The 25,740-nt window shown below is 36.5% G+C and overlaps 1 protein-coding gene across 10 annotated transcripts in view; it reads left to right on the forward strand.

Moving 5' to 3' along the window:
• The window catches only part of Scaper (S-phase cyclin A associated protein in the ER), a 394,758-nt gene that overhangs the window by 262,340 nt on the left and 106,678 nt on the right, over positions 1–25,740 (forward strand). For all 10 annotated transcript variants that reach the window (XM_063243413.1, XM_063243412.1, XM_063243407.1 and 7 more), the window contains one exon: positions 9,619–9,734. In XM_063243413.1, coding sequence (XP_063099483.1) covers positions 9,619–9,734 — 116 coding nt within the window. The remainder of the gene's footprint in view (positions 1–9,618; positions 9,735–25,740) is intronic.

Genomic DNA, 25,740 nt, shown 5'->3' on the forward strand with positions numbered 1-25,740 from the left:
TTTTAATGGAGATCAGAAATTTAGCATTATTAAGTAGTTTTTCAGCCTTGACCAAAATACAAATTGATCTAGGTATCTTGAGGTCCCTAGAATCTGACTGGCTGCTCGTTTTGCCATCTTCCTTTCCACGTTTTGTATCACATAATCTCACAGAAGTAACAGTTTGTACTGCTTTTGCCTTCTATATTTATCCCATATACCCTTTTTGATGCTGGAGAAGAGGGTGGGTGGACTATACTAGAGAACAGGCTCCAGATAATCCATCTAAGAAAACTCTTTAAGTTGCCCATCACTAGCCATTTCCTTCCTTTCATTTCCTTTGGAGTCAATCAGGTAAACCCAGTACTTCCTAGCAGGGTCATTTAAAAAATCAGCTGTGCTTGACTTTCCTGTACCCCATCATAAGGCTTTTTACCCGGGCGCTTCTTGGAAAAAAATTTTTTTGCAATAAATATCTGATCATGAGAACACCAGAAAAGACTTCCCCTAAAGACTTTGCAGCAAGCAGTGTCTGGTCTGACATTGGAAGCAGAGCCTAAGTTGATGCCCTCCAATCCACTGGCATCTGGGGGGAAGGGAGTTTTAAAGACTGCTTGATCTAAGAAAGGAGTGGAAGCTAGTTGGGGCTGGACCAGCAGGGAGCCCACTGTGGACCATCAGGGGTGTCTTCTAACCCTGGCCCCACATTCTGGGCCTCCCTCAAGGTTGCCTCCTCCTGCTGTGTGCATATTTCTTCCTGTTTCCTGACAGTCTCAAGAGCTGCACTGCCAGTTAGAAGAACTGCTCATATTTCAGTCCCTTAGAATCTTGTTAGCTCTTTCATTTCCTTTCCTATTTACTTGTGATGGTAAAACTTACATTCCTTTACATTTTCTGAGTCTGGATTATTTCATGAATTTTTTTTAACACTAGAGAATGCTAATAGAAGAGAGCTCAGGATCCCTCCTTTCAGAGTACTTTGTCTTCAAAATAGGATTGAGCTAGATGCAATGTGGTGTTTTAGATCTAATCTTGGAACAGGAAAAGGCTACCAGTGGAAAAATTGGAAAAAAATAAAGAAAGTCTATAGTACGTATTTTAAGAGTCTATGGTATGTATTTAAAAGTAGAGTACCAATGTATTTTTCTAGGTAAGATATTAACATAAAGGAAAACTGGATTAAAGTATATAAAGACTCTACTATTCTTATAATAATCTAAAATTACTTCAAAATAAATTTAAAATATTCTAATAATATTGAGACAAGGATTTAAAAACTTGGATTATTTATCAACATATATACAAAAATCAGGTACATACTTACAGTCATACAGTAGCTTTCTCCACAGCACTGTTGATGTAGGTGCATCACAAATTCCAAAATCTGATAAACCTAGACTCAGTCCCCAGCTCTGTCACTGCTGACTGTGTGAATGTGACCAAGTAATTCATTCCTCTAAAGTTAGTTTTCTTAGCTGGATAGTGGGAGTGTTGATTCCTACTTACAGGATTATCATGAGGGCATATTAGAGAACATCCCAGGGCCTGCCACATCGTAAGCACTCGAGGCATTGCTTTCAGTAGTACTCTAGGAAGGTACTTTAAGAAATAAAATTGAGGGGCTGGGGATTTAGCTCAGTGGCATAAGCGCCTGCCTTGCAAGCAGGCAGTCGTGAGTTCGATCCCTGGTACCGATAAAAATGAAAAAGACAAAAAAAGAAATAAAATTGAGTTCCCATTCTTACCTTAAGTTTGTTGTTTGTTGTCACTCCTATGTTTTAAGCATAGAAGAAGCCAAGATGAGTACAGCAGAATGTAAGCAGAGATGGTGGGCAAGGACCCAGAGGTTGGCCTGAATGCCTCTGGCCTGTCTTTAATGGGGTTGTGCTCTTAAGTTAGGCCTAGGACAGGACCTGCCTTCCCTGTCCACAAACAAGGACCAGTCCTAGACCTGTACCATGATTTTCTCAAGCACATAGATGTTTCTAAGCTTTACCTTTCTCATTATGTTTATGGACTTTCTCTCTTAAGAGAATTTCAGATGTCAGGGTGCCAAAAATTAGACTGTGCTCTAATTCTTTTATTCAGTAACTATTTATTAAATTCCTACATTTTGCTAGATCCATGTAAACATAATCCCAGATGTTAGATACTCAGTCTAGCTTGCATTAAGTAAATAATCAGTATGATCTACTTTATAATTAAATAAATAGATCAGCAAAGCAGCTCAAGTGTTGTGGTGAGAAATTGGGACATTATAGAAGTCTCCTTCTCCCTCCATTGTCATGTCCCTGGCAGCTGCTGAGGTCAGAAGAGTTTGTCTGTTTTATTGGATCTTTCCATACCACTTGCTTGGGGAGGCAAACTCTCGATGGTGTTATGGTTCCAAACATGTTTTGCCTCCAAGCTTTAAAATACTCAAGACTCTTCACATGCAGAGACAAGGAAAGAAGGAAGTTGCGGTAAAACTCCTCAGGTTCTGCTTTAAAACAACAGGTGGACCTAGAAGATGGAAAGGTGGTACTATAAAGAAGGTGGTACTTTACAAGGAGCCTCGTATATAGGAACCTGTCTTTTAACATAACACCATGACAGCTCAGAAAACTGTCCACATTGAAACTTTGTCCTAAAGAACTAGTGGAAAGAGTCATTTCTCCCTATACATGCACCTCTTAGTACATTCCTTCATTGTAGCATCTGTATCACCATACTGTGCTTATTCATTGTGGTCCTGGGGGTTGAACCCTGTGTCTTGGCACTGAGCTGTATTCCTGGCCTTTTTTATTTTTATCTGGAGGGAGAGTTTTACTGAATTGTTATGGTATGCCTGGGCTAGGCTCAAATTTGTGATCCTCCTGCCTTTTTAAGTCTTATCTCACCTGCTCTTAGTGTTGGGCCCAGCCCACTGCTTGCTGTTTGACAGTTTTGGAGAGCTTAGGTAAGGAAGACTGAAAAAAGAAAACTTTTTTTGTGAGTTTTGTTAGATTGTAGTAGTAAATAGTGTCTTTATCCCTTATCTTACAGAAAGCACTCAAGTCTAGAGTCTCAAGTCCTTCTTGCCTTCAGTTACTCTGCCACCCTCTCTCCCCTGTTCCCTCTTCTCTTAATCCAAATGAGTCTGAAATGATAGGGTTCAGTCCCTTTGGGAGTCCCTTCAAAGGGTCTGAGTTTTAATTAGCATCACAAAGGAGTTGTTCCTCTGATCTTGAGAACTTTTCCAGCCTCTCTCAGTCCCACTTACCGTATTACCTAAATCTTCAGACTGTAACTTGTAATCTCACTTTCTTTTGGCACCACATTCCCACAAGTTTATAATTTCACTCTTGTGATATTCTTACTTCCCTCAAACCTGAGCCCTTTCAGTGTTGGTGCCTACAACTGACAAACTGATCACAGCTGTTTCTGTAGGTAACTGGAATATTCAGAAGCCAGTAGAGCTGGTTTAGAAAGCTTTTACAGGAAAAGCAACAATATCATCTTGTTATACTTGCTTCTTTTAAACTAACGTTAAAAGGTGAACATAGTGAACCTCCCTTAAGTGTCAGGAAAGGTTTTCTATGGAGAAGAGAACAACCATAAAAAATTCACTTGAGCAGTCCCATCTCTATAAATTAGGTGACTTGAGTTCTAAATTTATGGACTTGCCAAGGCCTACTTGTATTATCTGTAAACAGGTCTTAGGTTGCCACAGATGCTCAGAAGAAATCTAGCCTATCCTAATGAACATGCAGACAGTTTTCTCCATCTGCCACCTCTGTCTAAAAGGCTAGGGAGACCTTCTTACTTGAACACAAAAAACATAATTACTGTCCACAGAGAAGTCAAATACAAAGGCTATCAGCCTTTGCAGGTTACCAAAGATTAGCAGCTGCCCTCTCCTTTGATTGGGAGCAGTAATAACAGTTACTTTGGTAATAATTGGATGGATTCCCAGGGCCATGTAATTCAGATTGAGGCTGTCTTTTTTCCTGGCCTTTAGCTAAGTCTGGTTATTTAGAATGGAGCTGCTAATCCTATTAGCGAGTTGTCAGTCACACAGCGGGGGGGAGAGCAAAGGAAGGCAGAGCCATTAAGATGTCTGCTTCATTTGCAGAAGGTATTCTTTCTCAAATCAGAATTATAAAACTCCTTTCTTTAAGCATTTTCCAGTTTTACTTGTCTTAAGTACAGAGTGTTTGGGAAGAGGGAAAAGGGAACATACGTTAAGTTCCTCTTTCTAGAATGAGAGGTTTTCAGTCAGTGAACAGACTTCATGTGTCACCTACAGTGTGTGTATCCTGTGCCTGACCCTGGTTGGGAATGCAGAGATAGAAGCACTGAGGCTTTAGGTCTAGTACATGGACACAAGTAACTGTAGGAAAAGTAGAAAAGGATAAGGACCACAAAAGATAGTTAAGTATTGAGCAGGATAAAAAGGTATGCGTTTATAATCCCAGCATTCTAGGAGACTGAGGCAGGAGAATCTCAAATTTGAGCCTAGCCTGGGAAATTTAGCAATGTAAACCGTGTCACAAACAAGCAAACCTAACAGTGTAGCTCAGTGCTAGGTTCAGTCCCCAGTACCAAAGATATGGATCGATGGATGGATCCAAATATCCATTCACCCATACATATTTTTTTACATATACAAAGAGCTTTGACTTTCATTGAGGTGATCAGGAAAGGCTTACAGAAAGAAGCAACATTTGATCTGGTTCTTAAAGAGTGACAGTATTTAAACATTACAAGTTAAGAGGCTGGAAGTTGAGATGCAGAGAATAACTGTAATTGAAATATACAGTAAATGTTTAAACTTTGAAAAATTCTTTAAGGAAAAGACATGTTACCATTAGTCTCCTTTCTGAATACACTTATCCCATCCTTCTTGCTACTTCCTAAAGCAGTTATGGAGTTCTGTTTTATGAATGTATTTAGTTGAGCTATCATAGCTGCTTCAGTGTCCTAAATCAGTTCAAACATTTCCCTTTCACGGTCATTTTGACTTTGAATAAGAGCCAGAAGTCACATGGTACCAAATTCAGTGAATAAGGTGGGTAAGAATACAGCATCATGTTTTTGGTGGCCTGCTTTTCTGTTGGATGGTACTTGGCAACAGAATTCACCATATTTTTTAATACACCTCCTGATAAAGAGGACATCCAAAACAATAGGATAAGTGTGTTTAAAGCAAGAGGGAGTGTTGTGAGGCAGGTTAATGGCAGTGTATCTTTTATTGTAATATTTTTTAAAATTTAAATACTCACCAGATACAGTATTTTGATTATCCCTTATGTGATAAGGCATCTTTAGTGTATTTGTTTTCCTGGACATTGAGAAGAGAGAATAGTGTAAACTGTGAGTTTGGGGAGCATTCAACCCTGCTATGGCATTCAGCGTACAAAAATGGAAGGAGAGCAGCATCCAGGAGGTGCACGTGATCCGCTCTAGAAAGTGACTAAGGCTTTCCACATCCTTAAGTCTGCCCAGTCGTTGTATAAATGGTATTTTTTTTATTATTTCCATATGAAGTGTTCAATAGCTTGTACTTGAGAAGTTGTTTCTTAGTATTTCTCTCTTAATTTTAACATTTAAACAGCTTATCATGGAGCCAGCTTGACTTCCCCTTTCCATTCTTGTAAGGTGAAGAAGTCATCTCAGACACACAAGATTGTTTTGTCTGCATTCAATGTAGAGACAGACAGCAGAGCTGCTCATCTGTGCTATGCTGAGAAATAGGATGCAGTGGATGTTATTCCCCCTCATTATGCTTACCGGCCTTTATATTGTATTAATCTGTCCTATGTCATGGTAACTTTGTGCTCTCTGTGGGAAGTAACGATTTCTTCTTCTTTTTTTGAGTCACTCACCTTCAAGCATTGTGGTTCTGTGCCAGGACCAGGGCCAAAATAAGTCACAGTGTTGTTAAGGAGCTTTTGGACAGAATGAGGTGGGCTGTGACAAATCACGGAACTAGTGGGATTGGTAGGGTTGGCATGAGACACAAAAGAGAAGCTGAGAGGACACTGAGCCATGCTCTGTGGAAGAGTCCAGGCTTGGCTTGTTGCATCCCCAATATGGAGGGACTCACAGTCAGAACCTCTTTTCTTGGTGTGGGAGCAGGAGTGGTAAAAGGTTTGAGTTTTTTTTACAAGTAGCTTTGCATTTTTCTTTATTTCCTTCAGAAGCTGCAAATTATAAATTAAAACTTTAATTTTCAATAATGCATTAGTTGAAAAAAAGTGGCTCCAAATGGCCTTTATCTTTCTGAAAGTGGCTGACTTTTGTCCTGTTCAGTGTCTGTTAAACCCTATGTCAAGTCTTTCAAGAGGTCATATCCATGCTGTTGGCACTGCATAAAAGGCTTTGAGTTGTGGCGTTTTTTTCAGGCATAGATGTATACATTAAAATGATCTGCTTTTACTCAGTTTTCTCCCCTCCACTTCTGGAGTGTGAACCTAGTGCCCTCCGACTGTGGAGATGTCCATGGGAACAGTAGGGGTGCTACTGCTCACTGTGGACACATTGGTCAGTGGTTATGTTTGCTGAGCTGGAGGGATGATACACTTTGATTTCAAGTTCAGAGATGTAGTACATAAAGATGTTACACTGCAGTGAAGTAGGAGAGGAGAGTTGAGCTCCTTCCTTCATTTTGTTAGGAGGTATTTGTCCTTCAACTTGAAAGAACAGACCCATTCTTTGATCATGTAGTTCAGTTCCAGTGAAGAAACATCCTATCAGGCAAGGAATAGATTTTATCTTAGGATCATCCCTGATGCATTATTGACTGTGTTTCCACAGTTAAAAATCATGTGAAATATCTCTGTCCATTCACTTTCTCGAGCTGTCACTCAGCAACCACTAACTGGGAGCTCACTCCGTGTAGGCCTTTGCTAAATGTCGGAGTAGGGGAGATGAAGCAGTCATAGTCTGCCTTCAGCAAGCTCAGAGTGCATTGGGAAGACAGAGATGAAAAGCTGGACAATCACAACAGAACATTGTCATAGGAGAAATGTGATCATTTCAGGGAAGAAGCTTGTTAGAGAGGATTCAGATTCTGAAGGCACGTTCGAGAATACATGGCTCATTCTGTAGACAGGAAAAATTGGAGTATTTGAGTAAAGAGAGCCAGGATCACATTTACTATTGAAACTTTCCCCATTGCATCTGCAAGCATCCACAGAAAAGCTACATAGAGTCTTCCAGCCAGTGCCAAGAACTGGTTCCTGGATGAGATAAACACATACATCAAGTGTAGGTTCTAACACATTGACAGAATAACTTTCTGCCTTGTTATATCAAATATTTTAAAATCTAAGCTCCTGTGTAATGCATCCTTCTTTCCCTATTTTGTCCAGTATTTCTTTTGCATTACACTTCACAAAAGTATTGCTGTATTAGAGAATAAAAACTTTAAAAACTAAAACTAACTTTTAATGTAGAGTTTGGGAAACAGTGCTTTAGAGTGTGAGCTAGTTGAGTTGAGCCTGAAACCCAAAAAGCTATTTAGGATGTTGCTGTGATACGTCGAATGAGAGACTGAAAACCTAAGCTCATGAGCTGATGGGAGATGCAGCCAGAATGGGCAGAGGGCAAGAACCAAGGGCTGTAGCAGATGGAGGATGGAAAGCCTGGCTCTTTCTTATGGAGCTGGAGCAGTGTGAAAGCAGGGAAGAAGAAAGTGTCTAGAAGGCAAATGTATTTTGCAGTCTGCTAGAAGTTGGGCCCTTGCCTGTGTATTACTATAGCTTCTCCATTCCTGTTTCAAAGAGATTTTATTTTTAATGTAGTAATGCATTTTTAGTATTCTTATATATTTCATCTATAATTCTTGCTTGAGGTTAAGATGAAAGAAGGTATATTAGGTATTTAATTCCTTGATGCAGAATCACCTTATCATTTTCTGTAGACTTCATTTGCTTTGATGGTACCTCAAGCCTGATACTGGTAACTACCAGCAATAAATGTTTACTACCAAATTGAGTCCAGAAAATATACATATGTACTATATGATAGCATTTGCATGAAATTCCATAATAGACCAAACTAGAGTTCAAACAAGTGGTTGTTTCAGGTGGCAGTGGCTTGGCTGCAGATGGAATACAGCACAGCAAGAAAAAATGAGTGAAGTGGTACTATAGGCAGCCACATGGATGAACTTATAAACAGTGAGATAATAAAGGTAGATATTGTAGAATATATAAAGTATGATTCATACAGATTTGAAAAGAAAGCAAAAATCATAGTTTTAAAAGTCAGAGTAACCTTTCCATCAGGGAAGAGGGATAAAAATAATGAATGGAGTTGCTTCTAGGCAGCTGTGGCAAGTCACAGAGCTTTCTTTTTTAATTTTGGAGTTAGTCCAGTATTCAGTTGGCTATAACTCATTCAGCTGTAGGATTATAAACTGTGCAATTTTCACTGTACATATTATGTGATAATACAAAGGCTATTATTTTCTAACTATATCCTGTCATAAAAAGAAAGAATATAGTGACAGCATTATAGTTTTAAATAAATTACTAAACCATCTGGGTCTTACAATTTTCTGATTTTTAGTGTTATTGCAAATCAACATTTTCTCATTAATAATGAAGTTACTAATTTTTTTGAACCACGAATTGAACTCAGGACCTGAGTGCTGCTGAGCTACATGCGCAGCCCAAAGTTACTAATTTTTAATTTTAAGGTGTGTATTTGTCTAGTTGTGTATGTATGTTACTGCGCACAGAGGAAGAGCATTAGATGACACATACCTAGTCATGCTGCAGGCCCCCTACATACACTGGCACAGTGGATTGACAGGTTATGAGCTCAGAACATCAGAGAATCAGACACAGGTGTTTGACTGTAGCTATTGATCCTCATATCACATCCATCCCATCTATTAAAAAAAATCTTAAAAAGTCATTAGTGTTTCAAAGCAATGCCCTGTCCTTGTGAACTATAGAACTGTAAATTACACATGATGGATTGATTCTGCCTAGGCTTCAAAACTGAAGTAAGGTAGCATGGAATTGTTCTTCTCTTCCCCAGGCCCAAAGAATGCAAAGAACATATAGAACTTCCTTCTCATAGGAATTAAACACAGTTTGGAAATTGTATACAAATCATCAGAGGCCAGGTTCTAAAATAGTTACTTAATTTTTTCCCAAAAATAACTGAAATGTGAAGAAAAAAAGTGGTGATTAGATTGCCATGTATAACTAGATAAAATCATTCTATCAGAATCTTTGTGTAACTTAGTGGAACTAAGATGAAAATTAATACTACATTTTGTGATTTTTATTTGCTAAAAATCTCTGCATAAAATGACTTTTCCCTCTGACTTTTCTTTTGCCAGTGTTGAGATCTTACACAGAGAAACTTGTTCTGACCCTTTCCCAAAAGAGTAATTGGTTCTCCTTTTATTCCCATGGGGAATTTAAAATCACATTACTGAACATTAGTCCTGTTCACTGAATTTTAAGCTTAGCAAAGGACAGTGACATGTCTTTATATTCACACTAGTAACCTGCATTTCCTTGCACTGAGTAATCATTTGACAGGTATTTGCAGAGTAACTGAACCAACCGAATGTTTTATAGTAAAACTAAATATTTCATTTGGTTATAATTTTATGCCTGGGAAGTTGGGCTAACTTCTGTTTACATTTCTATCTAGAATGTGGCAGATCAGATTGCATTTCAAGTTGCTGGTGGATTAACAGCCCTTGAACACATCCTTCAAGTAGTAGTCCCAGCCACCAATGTGAACACAGTTTCACGAGTTTCTCCTAAGTAAGTATAGTTTTTTTAATCTCTTTAATGTTTCATTTGTGAGTCATTTCTGCCCTGTATGGCTTCCATATGGGGACCACAAAAATACTAGGCATATTCAGGATTGAATAACAAAAGTTTGCACTTTCCATTAGGAAGAAAATTATTAGGAAATCTCTTAGTATTTTTGACCTGTGCTAATTTTAAATCAAGAAAAATTGATGAACTGCTGAGCAGTTCTGCTTCCAGAAATTGAAGAGAAATAAATAGCAGTAACAGAAAACTAACGTTACTATTGCTTATAAAGAGGTGAGCACATTAGCAAAGACCCCACACACAGGAAGAACAGTCTGAGGCCAAGACCACTATATTCTGGAGTCCCAGCCAAATTGCTAGTAACTGAATTTTGCACTTTGGTCACTAACTGTAAAGTGTTCTTTGTCATAAGGATACTATGCAGTGATCAGATCTAATCTCTGCTTTCCTGTCCTCTTGGGTCACCTTTCAAACCCGGCCTCCTGGGATATAATAGCGGAGTGTATTATTTCAGAAGTACTATAATCTAAAATGGAACCTGGCACAATTTTCTGAGCACTTTGTGGAGACTCTTAGGTAGAGAATTGAACTGAGAGGTTTTGATAAAAGTTAATTTATACCACAGAGAAACTTTTTTACTGTTTAGCACAATAATGGGAATGTGTCATTTGTCCATAGGCTACAACAGGGGGAAAAAAATCTAAGTGTTTATCTTTTATCCTCAGAGACACTGTGCTGAAATAGAAATAGCACTTATATAGGCTCTTACAAACTTGAGTTCCAGTTTGACCTTAGTATCTTACTAGTAAGGAGAGTTTGGGCAAGTGTTTTTCTCTCATTCTGTTTCCTCCTTTGGAAAAATAGGGATAATCATGCTTATTTCACAGTGTTGCTGAGAGGATCAGTGAAGTAATCGTATGAGAGTTCTTTGCAGTGTCTTAGAAATGTTGGATGAGAATTTTTAAGTAGTACTTTTGCCTGGTTCAAGACAATGTAGTCTACTTGAGCAGAGATTCAGACATTCTTCATTTTTGATAAACGAGTTCTATTCCTGTGACTGAGTCATTAACTGAGCTGGACACTGGATGAGGAAACCTAGATGATATGTACGGTACAATATTCAGAATAAAGAAATGTCAAATGAAACTCCAACTTAATGACTTTACTTTTTTTAAGTCTTTTTTTGAGACAGGGTTTTACTATGAAGTTCAGGCTGGCCTTGAGCTCACTTTGTAGCCCAGGCTGGTCTTGAACTCGCAAGGATCCTCCTACCTCAGCCTCCCGAGTGCTGGGATTACAGGCGTGAGCCACCTTGCCCGGCCTGATAACTTTACTTTTATTTGTATAACTCTTAGATGCACTAGTGAAATGTATGAGAGAACATAAAACTATAGTTTTGTATTATACAGTACAAGCACCGATAATTATAGTACTATATAAACAAGGTGTGCTGTACAAAAAATACATTGAGGCTCTATAAACAAGCTATACAGAACTGTACCATAAAAAAGATGGGTCATAAGTCTCAACAGTTGTTACAAATGGGTCGTTAAATGAAGAACGTCTGTATTTTCAAGTAAAAACGCTTTAACACCAATGTTAATTAAAGTTCCTTTGCTCCATTAACAGAGTAGATGTGAATGAAGGAAGGTGTAGGTATGCTTCAAGCCATGGGATCTGGAGAGAGAAAGCCCCAGGTTCAGCAGGCAAGGGCAAGAGGAATTCCAGAACTGCAGGTGATATAGGTGTTGATCAACATGCTGATGAACATGAGCCAGGAGATTAATTTAAAAACACTTCATTTTCCTTCCAGCTGCCCTTTGCATAAAGCCTTGTCCTAGCTGTAGGCCACCCATAGTCCCTGGGTTCTCCCTTCACTCACAGCCACCCCCCTCAATCCTCCCTCTCATCTCAACAAGTGCCCATCTCCATGAACTGTGGCCACCTTAGATCACTCTGCTTCCTGCCTCTTATGACACTTCAGGCAGTTACCTAGAGAACTGGTTAGACTATGCTACATCATTTAGTTTTCTTCAGTGATAAACAGCAGAGGCTTTAGGAAGCATAAGCCAGTGCCTTAGAACATTTCAGTGTTGACATACATTTTAAGTCTATTGATGCAAGCCAGATGCAGCTCTGAGCACTGCATGAATGGATAATCCCCTCCTTGTCCATCTTCTCACCACTCTGCCCATCTCCGTTTGCATTTTACACTGTACCTCAAGAGATAGAGGTCCTACTTTGTCCTTTGATTACTGCAAGATTGCTTCCTATGAATGATTGTATGCCTCTAGCACTTTTTAAAATGTGAAATGAAGAATTGTATTGCTTCTAAAAATTTAAATTTTTGAAGTCTTTCCAGTGAGTTATTTTGCTTTTGCCAGAAACAGAGAAGCCCACACAGCTGGTTAGTCTTTTTCATGTTATTATTGAAAAACTTAGGATGCAGTATCCAAAGCCACCATTCTTAATAGATATGTTCCAGGAAAATACTTTGCCAGGCCAAGAAAGTTCATCTTGGAATAAGGGAATTTTCATTCTGTGATGTATCTTTTTATGGGAAGACTCATGTGTTATTCTGCCTCCAAACTTTGATTACAAACGAGTAGGAAAGAATGAATGATACATGCTAGCCCTTTTTTCTACTTAGACTAATAGCAGTTAACTTCTCATAGCTTTAAATATTTGGAAGTAAAAGGTGGTTTTCCATTTCCTTGGGGCTCAAATAATGCCCCATGTGATGTAAATAGGATTGTGGATTTGCCCTGAGTAAGCTGCAGCTTGGTTTTACAACACATTCATGTACTGTAGTAGCAATGAGAAGTGTGAGAATCAGTGCTCCTTGATAGCACACTTACCCACATGCTTCTGGCAGCACTAAGAGCTCTGGAGCCCTGGAGGTCTGGAGAAATGGTCCCTGGGCTAAGGCATCCCTGTCATATTTTCCTACTGAGTATTCATACCTTCTAATAGACACTCTGGGATAACATAAGACCTCTACAGCTCCATTCATTTGTTCTATTGGCACATTTACCATGTTTCTTCTTACAGTAGGCTTGTCTGTATGAAGTAAAATAAAATCATGGTGTAATGGAAAATAAATCAACTCTGGTTTAAACTTTAACCTCTCACATATTATCCATGTGACCCTCATCAAAATTACTTATTATAACAGAGCCTCAGGTAAATAACAAGACTGATATCTGCCTTATAGGGCAGTGATGAGAATTTAAAGTGCATGTCTTTTCTAAATTGCTTCATAAAGATAGAACTTAGTTATTATAAGTGGTTTTACTGTAGTTATTATTTTGAACATTTTTTTGTTCTGAATCTAAACTTCATCGTGGTAAATTTTAGTTTACTCAGTTAAAATCTTTGAATCATGTGTTGGCCTCTAATTTAGTTTCTGTTTCTTTAACTTCGTGGCAGTCCTAAAGTTCCATAGAACACATATGTCTTCATCTAATTACTGAAAAACTATCACATAGGTCAGAGAAGAGCTCGATTGAGCATTGTGGTATATACTGTTTTTGCCAGGCTCTCCATTTGTGGTATCATCAGCTCCCCAGCAAGACTGTAATTAGTTGGAAACAGAGACATAGTAAATGCATCATTTGTAAGTTATATGACATCTTACTTTTGTTTGAATACCTGAATAAATTATTTCTCCAGTGTGTGAAGGGGAGCAGTAAAAGAATATATTCCATTACAGTGGCCACATTATAGCCTCATAGGCCTTCCTGATTTTGACCACACTATTTATCTAAAATTTAAGGGATGAGAGGATGGGTCTTAAATTTTTGCAAATGTGTGTATCATGTATATGTTCCTGCTACTTATTCAAAGGGCCAAACAAAATACTGTATTTACCATTGTCCTTATCACAATTTTAGAATCAGAGCAGAATTATAGGTGTAAGATTGACCAATTTTAGTCAGTGAGAAAAACTATATGCTTCTACTATTGGAACCTTTGTAAAGAATACCTATTAATGCATATCAAACTAATTAGTAGAGGTACTTTTTACTTCATTATAGTGTATTCATTTATCTGTTGATAGTAAATCAGCACTGTCCAAGTAAAGCAGTGGTCATTAAACATAATAATTTTTTAAAATTTAGAATGGCATGAAGTAGAACTTTAATCACAAGGGAGCTAATTGATAAGGTATTATAGATTCTTCAAAATAAACTAAACCTTGTGACATTATGCACTTTACTCCATGTTATAACATTAATCTATGTGGTCTTCAAGTTAATGAGACAGAAGCTGGCAGTCATAGGTGTCCTCAATGCCCTGCACTATGCCAGGTGTTCTACCTATACTAACCTCCAGTCCCAAGAAGCCACACATGCCAGCCACTGCTGTGTGAGGCTTGGGAAAACTTCAATCTGGGGTGTGACTGAAATTTAAGAGAATCATGCTATTCCTTTAGAAAGAATGTTTGTTCTTTCCAAGTGGCAGAAAGGATGTCCAGAATAATTCTTCTGTGACTGTTGATCTTTTCCCCCTAATCCTTGTGTGCCCTTCTCTTGGGCCTGTGAAGAGGCAAACACATTTCATCTTACAGTGGAAAGGAAATAATGCCATTGTGTTACAGAAGCATGTATATAATCTAGGCCTCCAATCCTGATGCTCAGAGAAACTAGTGATTTTCTGCTTTGAATCAGTTGTATGCCTTTGTAGGCATGGGAATGAAACTAGAATGAAGTCTATCCTTAGGGAACTTATAGTCTTGGAAAATGAGATATATTAAATACTAAATATCACTACTAGTGGCCTGCATGTCACCTTTATGGAACAGAAGCCCTGGTGGCACACACAAGACTCTTGATAGAAAGAATGTTGTGTTGCATCTTTGTAAAGTCTATAAACTTTGTTCCTTGAGATGCCAGGTCTTGTGTGCTTCTTTGTGATGACAGGCTCTTGACTCATGGGTCTCTTCTCTTTGGGGTTCATCTAGTGTTGAATCTTTGCTTTGTCTTCACTTTACAGCACAACCCAGAGTTCCCCAGTTGTCACTATGAGCTTCCTTCCCTATTACCTTTTCACCTCCTCTTTGCTTGCCATAATCACTACAGCACCCTTCCTTTCATTCTGTCCTTGTTTTTTTAGGGTGTTGTGAATACTACCTGTTCTAGGCATTGCAGTCAAAGCCAAGCAGCTACATTTTAGGCCATGTGTTTCTTCCTTTAATGGCTATAGCTAATTAAACTGTCAACCTGAGAGTAGCCAACCTATAGGGCAGCCAGTACAAAAGGTTAAACTGGGCCACTCAAATCTCTTCCTCAAGAATTTGCAGTAAGGAAATCACAAGCTTTAAGTCATTTTTTTCTTGAGCTTGTATATTTGAATTTGAAAAAGCATCATAGTAACTTCTGGGATGGCCATCAGAAGTTTACATCCATTCCAAATTTAGCAGGATTTAACAGAGGCCATTTGGGACAATAAAGAGAAAAAGGCAGTGCTGCTCCTTGAGAGATGAGAGAAAATGAAAGCAGGTCCAGTCCTGCCACAGAGGTGGCATTGTTCCTATCCTCCTGAGGGCTGGTGGTTCACTTTCTCCTGGATTCATGTGTGTTCCCAACAGCTCTGCAATAAATGGTGCTTTTTACTTCCAACATTGTGAGCGAATTTCTGTCTCTTCTAATCAAAAAGCCTGATACTTGTAAATACAGTATTAATTAAAGATTCTTATACCTCTAGATTGTTTTGCAAAATACTTGTTTTTCTAAATCCTTTCATCTCAAGGAAACATGAATGAATACTCATGGTTGAAAGTAAAAAGAGAGCAAGGTCACTACAAATCCTTTAGAGCATAGTCTTGTGTGTGTGTGTGATGTGTGTCACTTGGTATTGAAGTGAGGGCCTATACACTGAGCTACATCCCCAACTTTTTTTATTTGGTTTGCTCACGTTTGTTTATGTTTCTGGTTTGTTTGTTTGTTTTTTGAGACACTGTCCCTCTGTGTAATTCAGGCTAGTCTTGAACTCACTTTGAGCCCAGGCTGGCTTTGAACTTTCGATGGTCTTCCTGTCTCAGCCTCCTGACTGCTGGAATTAGAGGTGTATACCACCACACCCAACTGTCCTCTATCCTTTTGTATTTATTTTGAGGCAGGAACTCTCTTTGAGTTGCTCAGTTGCCCGTTCAGGCTAGAATCTGTAATACTCCTGCCTCAGCTTGCCACAGTTACCTTGTATCATCATTTTACATGAAGGAAGGAATTAAACGTTAAATGCTCATCTGACAAGATAGGACTGGCCCACCTTTCCTTTTTTCTACTAGCTTCAGTTTGGAGAATCAATGCAGAAAATGACATTTTAAAATATGCTGTCCCTAAACCATAAGGTTAAAAAAAACTCTTTATTTCTGTGAGATACTAAAGATTTATTTTTATCTTGTCTGTTAGTTTTTACCTTTTAGTGGGGGAGACATTGCTTGATTGACTGGTTTTGGGTTTGAGGTTTAGGTAATGCTGATTTAATTGGTGTGGGAACAGGAATGGTCTGTGGATCACTCATTTCTTTCACCTAGCTGGTCAGGAATGAATTTTAACGGAGACTGAGAAAGGTGAACAAACAACCACAAGTGGGCATTTGTAAGTATGAGACAAAATGTCTGGAGAAGATTTGGCAGTGGAATCTGAAAAAGAAACAAAGCATTTCTATATAATGTTAATACCTTTTTTAGAACTCAGATCAGCTGGCAAATATGGCATATGTATATGAAAGAACTTACTTCCCATAATTTATAAATGTGAGTGGTATAGAGTTGGAACCCCTCTGTGTCTGTTACATCAGGCTGTCAATCAATGTTAATAAAATAGAAGTTGCCAATATGTGTGAAATTTAGAATACCATCCACTGCTACCTATTTGTAGGCAGAAGTATGTTAATATACTTTTAAATATCTAGTTTTAGGTTGAAGTTTACTTAAAGTGAATAATTTTCCCCAGTAGACAAAAAGTAAAAAAAAAAAAAAAAAAAAAAATTTGTTTTGCAAGCTAATTATCTATAGTGATTGATAAATACTCTTCTTCATTTGACATATTGAGGCATTTTTGTTTATGTCTCAAAAGGCTTTACAGAGATGGTTATAGTTGACAGCTGCTCTACCACTAATAAGATTAAAGAAATTAGTTGTGTCAACTTTAATCTGCTGTTTAACACTACAGACCACCTGGGGTCTTCTCCAGATCCAACATGTTTAATTGTGAATTTTAAATTACATAACCAGATCCTACTTAAGAACACATCTAAAGACTTGCTAATCATAATTGCCTTGTATTAACAAATTATGTTAGGAATAAAAATAAAGCTTTGGCCACACATTTTAAAATTAATTTATTAATTTGATGTCACCCTGCATTTTTAAACATGTTATTGTAATCTTTGAAACATAATACTTCCTCAGTCAGGGGTTAATTTGAGGCAATGCAGAAAGTCTAATTAGGTTGGTATTTAAAAATAATATATGATATCCCATCTAAAATTAGAATATATCTCTAAGAAATAATTAAATCACCTAGTCTGTTTGCTCCAGATTTATCAATTAAACAAAAAAGCCTGAAATAAGTAAGATTTCTTACTCCTTGCTTTGAAGCATCAAGTTAGGAAAATAGTTTGATTTTAAACAGTGTTGGTGTTACATTTTATGATTTGATGTGTTACATTTTATGATTTGATATTCAGTGTAACAGTCGTCTTTGATTGTTTTATTAATTTATGATTTAAACTCAAGGGTAAGGTATATGCAGTTCATATCCCCACAGTTGGAGTTGGTCAGCAGGCATAGTGATCATTCCTTAAAATCCTATCTGTATGGATGTGCTGCTCCAGAATGTCTGCTTTTCCTGCCGTCTGCATCCACTCTAAATGGTGTAGCCTCCAAAAGCACAAAGCAGGGAAACAGAGAAGGCAATGTGGCTTTTTTGTAATCATCACAGTACCATTTGGAGTAAATGTTCCCCTTCATCTACTCATACTCTGATCCAAATGTTACATTCTCCACTGCAATAAAAATTTCCTAAATTGCATTACAAGTCCGACTTGTTTGTGGTAAGAAAATGTCAAAATGGAATAATCTGTCTCTCTTCAAATATTTTGCATCATTCTTTACCCTAGTTTCTTGCTGAGAAAACATTTTATTAGTAAGACTTGTTTATGTAATTGTACTAACATAATATCTTCCAATTTTATAAATAAAACAAAAACAATAAAATATGTTTATGTGTAAGACTATATATAAGACTTCTTACAACTATATTTTTCATGTCAAATGCTACTTTTCTGTACTTCTGATTTATGTACTTTATTCTAAACACACTCTACTTTTAAAATATATTTGATACAGTAGCCTCAATGAATATTATCAAAATAAGACTCCATTGAAAAATGTTCTGGCTTGCCACAAGAAATAGTCATAACTAAAATCAGCCCTCTTTTTCTGTTAAAAACTATAAATTATCCATGTTGATTTGTTTGAAATTTATCCTTTCAAGAACACACTACATGTCATTCTGTGAAGGTGAATTAGAAGATGGATCTAATATCATTTATATTTGTATGTGAGAATTGGTTTACTTATTTTAAAATATTTAAAGATTATATAAACCCTCCATGTTTGCTAAGCTGAGAAGTTTGAGCTTTTTACCTATTTTGGGAGGAAAATATTACATGCTTTTATTCTGTTAGTTGGAGTATATTTGAGTTCCTGCTATAGACCAGGAAAGTGGTTTAGGTGGTATTTGACAATGAATGTGTAAAAAAACTGAAAAGACCTCTCCACAGACAAAACATGTAGGTATTACAGAAGCCAATGAAAAGTTACTCTCCATCAATAGGAAATAGAAATTAAAACCACAGTTAGATACCTGAGTACACTAGTTATAATTGCTTGAAAAATAAAACTGATACCACTTATGAACATATAGAGAACTTGGTCCTCTTATACACTACTGGTAAGGATACAGATGATACAGCTACTTTAGAAACAATGTGTAAATTTCTTAGAAAGTTAAACATATACTGTAAGGATATTCCTTCTTTAACGACCTATTTTAACAAGACTTATGACTCACTGGTTGGACTTAAAACCCATCCATTTTTTTTGTCCAGTTCTATACAGCTTGTTTATAAAGCTTCAATGCCTTTTTTGTGCAGTACACCTTTGTTTATACAGTACTGTAATTTCTGCAGACTGTACTGAACAGTACTATAGTTCTGTGTTCAATTATACATTACAGTACTGAATATAAGACTTGCACAAATAAAAGCAAAGTCATCAGGTTAGAGTTTCCTTTCACTGTTTCTTTGTTTTGAGTGTAATGTACATACGTACTATATGCAATTCCTCATTTAATGACCAATTCACTTAATAACCCTAGTCACAGCAACTGAACTTGGTTGTTAAATGAGGAGTGTCTGTATTTACTGTATGGCCATGCCTGACTTGTTTTCCCAAAGAAATAAAAATACATGTTCTACAAAAACCTGTGAATGTATGTTGATAGAAACTTTACTTATAATCACTTAAATTGGAAATAACCCAAATACTCTTCAGCTGCTGAAAAAGTAAGCAATATCCATCCAATGACATATTATTCATCAATAAAAGAAACAGTATTCAAATGAGCCTCAGTACAAAAGTAGGTTTCTATAGTGTAGTCTAAATGTTTATTCCTATTGGCCTGTTTGTTCTGCTGAAATATGTAAGATACTTACATTTTTAAAAAAGATTAGAGGCACTGCACTTCTGACTTCAAAATATATTAGAAATTTATGGTGATAAAAGAAAGAGATACTGGCATAACAGCAGGTATATAGGTCACTGAAATGAAATAAATTCCAGACACAAATCCATGCAAATGTAGTGAAATGAATTTTGATAAGATTACCAGGACTACAAAATGGGGAAAGGTTAATCTATCTCCAAAAGTTTATGTTTGGAAACCTGGTTATCCATATGTAAAAGAATGAAACTGGATCTTTCATTTACATCATACATAAAAATCAACTCAAAATAGCTTAAAAATTTAAGAGTGGTGCCTCACACCTATAATCCCAGCACTCAGGAGGCTGAGGTAAGAGGATCATTGCAGGTTGGAGACCAGCCTGAGCTACAAAGCGAGCTCAAGGCCAGCTTGAATTGCATAGTGAGACCTTTGTCTCATTAAAGAAAAAAAATTAAAAATTTAAATGTAAAATTGGAAATTATAAAACTCCTTAAAGAAAACACGGAAAAGCCTTCATACACATTGTTTTTGGTGATGAGTCCATGTATATAATATCAAAATCACAGACAAGCAAAGATTAACAACTGAGACTACATTGTACTAAAAAGCTTCTTTGTATCTCTAAAAACAAACAAGTAACCTATAGAACAAGAAAATATTTGCAAATCATTTATCACATAAGTGGTTAATTTATATAATAATTTCTTACAACTCGGCAATGAAAATACAAACAATTCAATTTAAAAGGATTTGAATAGATATTTCTTTACAAAAAGCATACAAATGGCCAAAAGTCTATGACAACCACAGTGAGACACCATCTCATCCCCTGGACACCACCTCACAGTTAGTGTACTCATCATCAAAACCAGAAGATGACAAGTGTTAACGAGAATGTAGAGAAACTGGAACCCTTGTGCACCACTGGTAAAAAGGTAAAACAGTCCAGCCCCTATCAAAAAAGTATCCAGGATTCCCCTAAAAATTAAAAATAGGACTGTACCACTGTATGGTCAGTCCAGTAGTCCTGCTTCTAGGTTTTGGATCAAAAGAAGTGAAACACTTCCATATCTATTACATCACTATTCACATTGGTGACAAGTGAAAACAACATTTATGTTCATGGAGAGATTAAAGATTAAAGAAAAAGAATACAGCTTCTACAAATGGAACATTATTTAAAACTTGGAAAGTCTGCAATTTGTGATAAAATAGATGAACCTTGAGGTTATTATGCTGAGTGCAGCAAGTCAGTCACTGAAGGACAAATACTGCATGAGTCCACTTGAATGACGCATTTAAAACAAACTCACAGAAGCAAAATCAGCCTAGGGGGGTGAAATGGGGGGGTAATGTCAGTGGATATAAAGTTGCAGTAATGCAAGACGAAAAATTATAAAGATCTGATATACAACATTGTACCTAAGTTAGCAATACTGAACTGTGTATATTAAGTCTTGTGTGTTGTTTCTGTTACAATAAAATAAATACCAAAAAATTTAAAGGAACAGAGCACTGGTACATACAGTAACCTAGATAAATCTCAAATACACTGTGCGTAGTGAAAGAAGCCCAACTCAAAGGCTACAGATAGGATAACTCCATTTATATGAAGTTTTGAGAAAAAGCAAAACTTAGCTGAAGAGAAAACAGGTGTGTGGTTGTCAGGGTTTGAAAGAGAGGCTGACTTCAAAGGGGAACCACCAGGGAACCTGGGGAGGTGATAGAAATGAGACACTCCTCAGAAGAATACTAGAAAGCTGACTTCTCATTGCATGTAGTTTTTTTGAATGTAAATGAATTATACTTCAGTTTCAAATTTCACACATTAAAAGAAAAAAATTATATATAGGTAAAATACATTTAATATAAGACTTTTCAATAACTGATTTATTTCAGAAAAAATAGAATAACATTTTTAAAAAACTCTTAAAAAGGTACATGCCAAGAGTTTACCTTCCTTAGGAAAGGTACACAGTGCTGCCACCTTGCAGAACTCAGGAACTATTGCTTTTATAAGGTCTTCCTGAAGAGTTTACTAGACAACAAGCTCAGATAAGTGAGCCAACATAGATATATTGATATCGTGACTGACAATAGGCATTAAATTTATAATTGTGGCACTAAAATTAATCATGATTGAAAGGAAGAGAATATAGAAGGAAATGACTATGTTCAAGTAAACTTGTTAGTATAATGATTAAAAAAAAAAAAAAAAAGGAATGGAGATTGGATATGGCATACACCAAAAAGTGAAACTATTTTGAACAATCCTAGTTGATGTTGGTACTAAGATTGTTATTCTGAAGCTATTATACTGTAGCACAAAACAAGTAAATAGTTACATTATATTACCCTGTAGGCCCTTGAGACTAGCACTCTCAGTGTAAAAGAAAGGAGAGAAACTGTTATTAAAATTAAGGGAGAAAAAAAACCCTTGGTCCCTAGTTTAATGAAATTCTCAAAGATTTTTATTTTGGGGTATAGGAATAAGTATGGGGGAAGTTCCTAGAACCATTGATTCCAAAGGGTTAGAAACAGTGACTACATCAGTAGCACTGAGAATCCCTGGGGACTGATTATGGGTTTGATGGTATTATTTTTCATTTAAATATACCTGTGTTATTTGAGTCAAAAGCTGATCCAGGTCTTGGGCAGGAAATGTACCTGAAATCTCTTGTCATCTCAGATGAGAGGATCAGAGACTGCTGAGGTCCAGTTGAAAGGTGAGGAGCCCAAGCACCATAAATGGGACAAATTAAGCTTTAATGTTTAAAAGTGTAGTGGATGAAGACAAAATAGATTTAAATTCATGAGTTTTTTAAGACAGGTTTTTTTGTAGTAATAGTTTTAAGAGAGTTTATTTTCTGTAATAGTTTTAGTAGTTAAAAACTGAACAGAGTTCCCTTAAATTCCCTCTGCCCTTGCTTTTGTGTGGTCCATTTTTACAATTGATTAACCAATATCTATATATGGTTATTATCTAAAATCCATTGTTTACATTAAGTTTCACTTTTATTTTATATGGTCCTATGGTGTTTTTGTTTTTGTTTTTATTTTGGGTTTTTTGGTCCTATGGCTTTTGACCAATGTATAATATTGTTTTAGTAGCACACAGAATAATTTCACTGCCCTAAAATTTTCTTTTTTTTTTTTTTTTTTTTTTTTTCCTAAAATTTTCTTATGCTCCTCATAGTCACCCCTTTTCCAGATGTCTGACAACCACTGTTCTTTTTACCTTCTATATAATTTTGTCTTTCCAAAACTGTCCTGGAGCTGGCATTATGCAGTAGATAGCCCTTTAGGCTGGCCCTTTCAGTTGGCAATCTGCATTTAAGTTTCCTTTGTGTCTTTTGAATGGCTCATTCACTCATTTCTTTTTGTTGCTGAAAAACATCTTATTATATAAATGTGCACAGTTTATCCATTCTCCTGTAGAATGAATTGCCTCCAAGTTTTGACAATTATGAATAAAGCTGCTATGAACATTCATATGCAGGTTTTTGTATGTATACATGGTTTTCATTCATTTAAGTGAATATGTAGGATATGACAACACAGCTCTATAAGAAACTGCCCAACTTTCTTCCAAAGTGAGTTTTATTTTGCATTCCTGCTAGCATTGAAAATGAGTTCCTATTGTTTCACATCTTTAACATTTGCTGATGTCATGTGATGTGAATTTTCACCATCCTAATAAATGTACAATAGTGTCGTGTTTCAGCCTGTAATCTCCTAGGACATGTAACACTGAACATCTTTTCATATATCTGTTTGCCACCTGTATATTTTCTTTGATGATATATCTATTAGATCTCTTGTCTACCTTTACCAAGGTTTCTTTTCTTTATTTTTGAGTTGTAAATGTTCTTTTGTTTATTTTGGATTCAAGTTCTTGACTAGGTATGTACATTACATGTTTTCTCCTGGTGTGTGGCTTATCTTTTCACTCACTGAACAAATTTTTTTTGCAAAATAGAGTTAATTTTAATGAATTTCACTGTATTAATTTTTGTCTTTTCATGGATTGTGCTATTGATGTTATCTGAAAACTTACTGCCAGCCCCAGAGTCATCTAGGTTTTCTACGTTGTTATCTTCTTGAATTATTACAGTTTTGCATTTTAGGTTACTTACATGAGATATTTAATTTTCTGAGCCTGGCTTATTTAATTTAGCATGATGATCTCAAGTTCTATCCATTTTTTTTCTGCACAACATGATTAAATTCTTAGTGAATGAATAATATTCCACTACATTTAAATGCCACATTTTCTTTATCTGTTCATCTATTGACAGACATCTAGGCTGTTTCCAAACTTAGAATAAAATGAATTATGCTGCTATAAACATGGCTATGCATATATCATATAGTATGAAGTCTTTAATTCTTCTGAAAATATACCTGGAAGAGGAATAGCTGAGTCAAATGGAATTTTTGTTTTTAGTTATTTTAGGACTCTCTGTACTTATTTTTATGGTAATGGTACTAGTTTACACTCCCACCAATAATGTTGGAGGGTTACTTCCCTTCCTACCCTCTCCTCATCCTTACCATCCTTATTTGTGATCCTGATGATGGCCATTCTAACTGGAGTAAGATGGGATCACAAAGTTGTTTTGATTGCATTTTTTAATGGCTAAAGATTTTAAACATTTTTCTCATGTACTTAAGGTTCATTTATACTTCTTTTGATAAGTGTTAATTCAGTCTGTTTACCCATTTTCAATAAATACTTTGTTTTGAGGGGGTTTCTTAGTTCTTTATATATTCTTGGTATTAGTCCACTATCAGAAGAATAGCTACCAAAATTTTTCTTCCATTCCATTGGTTGTCTTTTCACCCTGCTGATTGTTTCCTTTGCTGTTCAAAAGTGTTTTTTGTTTTTGTTTTTGTTTTTTTATCTGTACCGGGGACCGAACTCACGACTGCCTGCTTGCAAGGCAGGTGTTTATGCCACTGAGCTAAATCCCCAACCCTCAAAAGTTTTTTTAATTTGATAGAACTCCATTCTTTGAGTCTTGACATTATTTCCTATGCTATTGAAGTTTTTTTCAGGAAGTTTTTACCTACCTATGGCTTCAGGTGTTTTCTCTATGTTATATCCCAGCAGCTTCAATACTTATTTTCATATCTAAGTGTTTGATCTACTTTTATTTCAGTACAGGATGAGAGAGCGAGATCTATTTTCAATCTAAGCCAGTTTTCCCAGCACCACTTGTAAAAGAGGCAGCGTTTTCTCCAGCATATATGTTTGTCCCATTTGTCAACAATCAGATGGCGAAGATGAGGTGGTTTCTGTGTCTTCTGTTATGTTTAACTGATCTACATGTCTGTTTTTGTCTAGCGCCATTTTTTTCAAATGACTGTTCTTTCTCCTTTGGTTACCACAACTGAATACCTAAGGCAATTAATTTGTAGAGAGAAAAGGCTTATTTTGAGTCATGGTTTTGGAGGTGCTGATCCAAAATCAAGCTGGCCCTTTTTCACTGGGACTCTAGTGGGGGACAGCATATCAGGATGGAAGAGAATGACAGAGAAAACCACTTACATTGTAAGCTGAGAAGCAAAGGAGAAGACAAAACCATGGCCTCAGCTATGTGCCCGTGACCTAAGGGTGAGTCTTCCTGGGTCTTCTAGTTTCTGTGTAAACATAGGTTCAGATTGTCACTAGTCACAGTCATCTGCTTAGATTTTGATTGAGATTGCATTACATGCACTGATCAAGTTAGGAAGAACTAACCTCTTCAGCACCATTGAGTCTTCCTATTCCTGAGGAAGGAATGGCTTTCCTTTGTTTTTAGGTGTTTGTCTTTTTTTTTCTATCACAGTTTTATAGTTTTCCTCAAATAGTCCTTTTACATATTTTGTTAAATTGTACATAAGGTTGTTTGTGTGCATACTAATGTAAATGATATGATTTTTATAAATTTTAAAATCCAATTAGTATATACAGAAAAGCAGTCAGCTTCTGTCAAGATTGTGTTTTACAGCTTTGTTAGGTATAATTGCTTACTAGCTCCAGAAAGTTTTATTTATTTATATTCTCAGGTTTTTAAAATTCTTCACAAGTACAGTTTTATTTTTCCTTTCTTAATTCTGTGTTCCAATAATATTTTATTTCCTCTTCTTGTCTCAATGTATTAGATAGAACTTCCAGTAAGAAACTGAATGGGAGCAGTGGGAGAAGACCTACATGCCTTGTTTCTAGCCTTAGGGAAGGTTTTCAGGTTTCTCTCCCCTAGATATGATAT

Source organism: Cavia porcellus, unplaced genomic scaffold (assembly GCF_034190915.1).
Source record: "Cavia porcellus strain 051 isolate PalLab524CR breed Dunkin Hartley unplaced genomic scaffold, mCavPor4.1 scaffold_38, whole genome shotgun sequence".
Classification (NCBI taxonomy): Eukaryota; Metazoa; Chordata; class Mammalia; order Rodentia; family Caviidae; genus Cavia; species Cavia porcellus.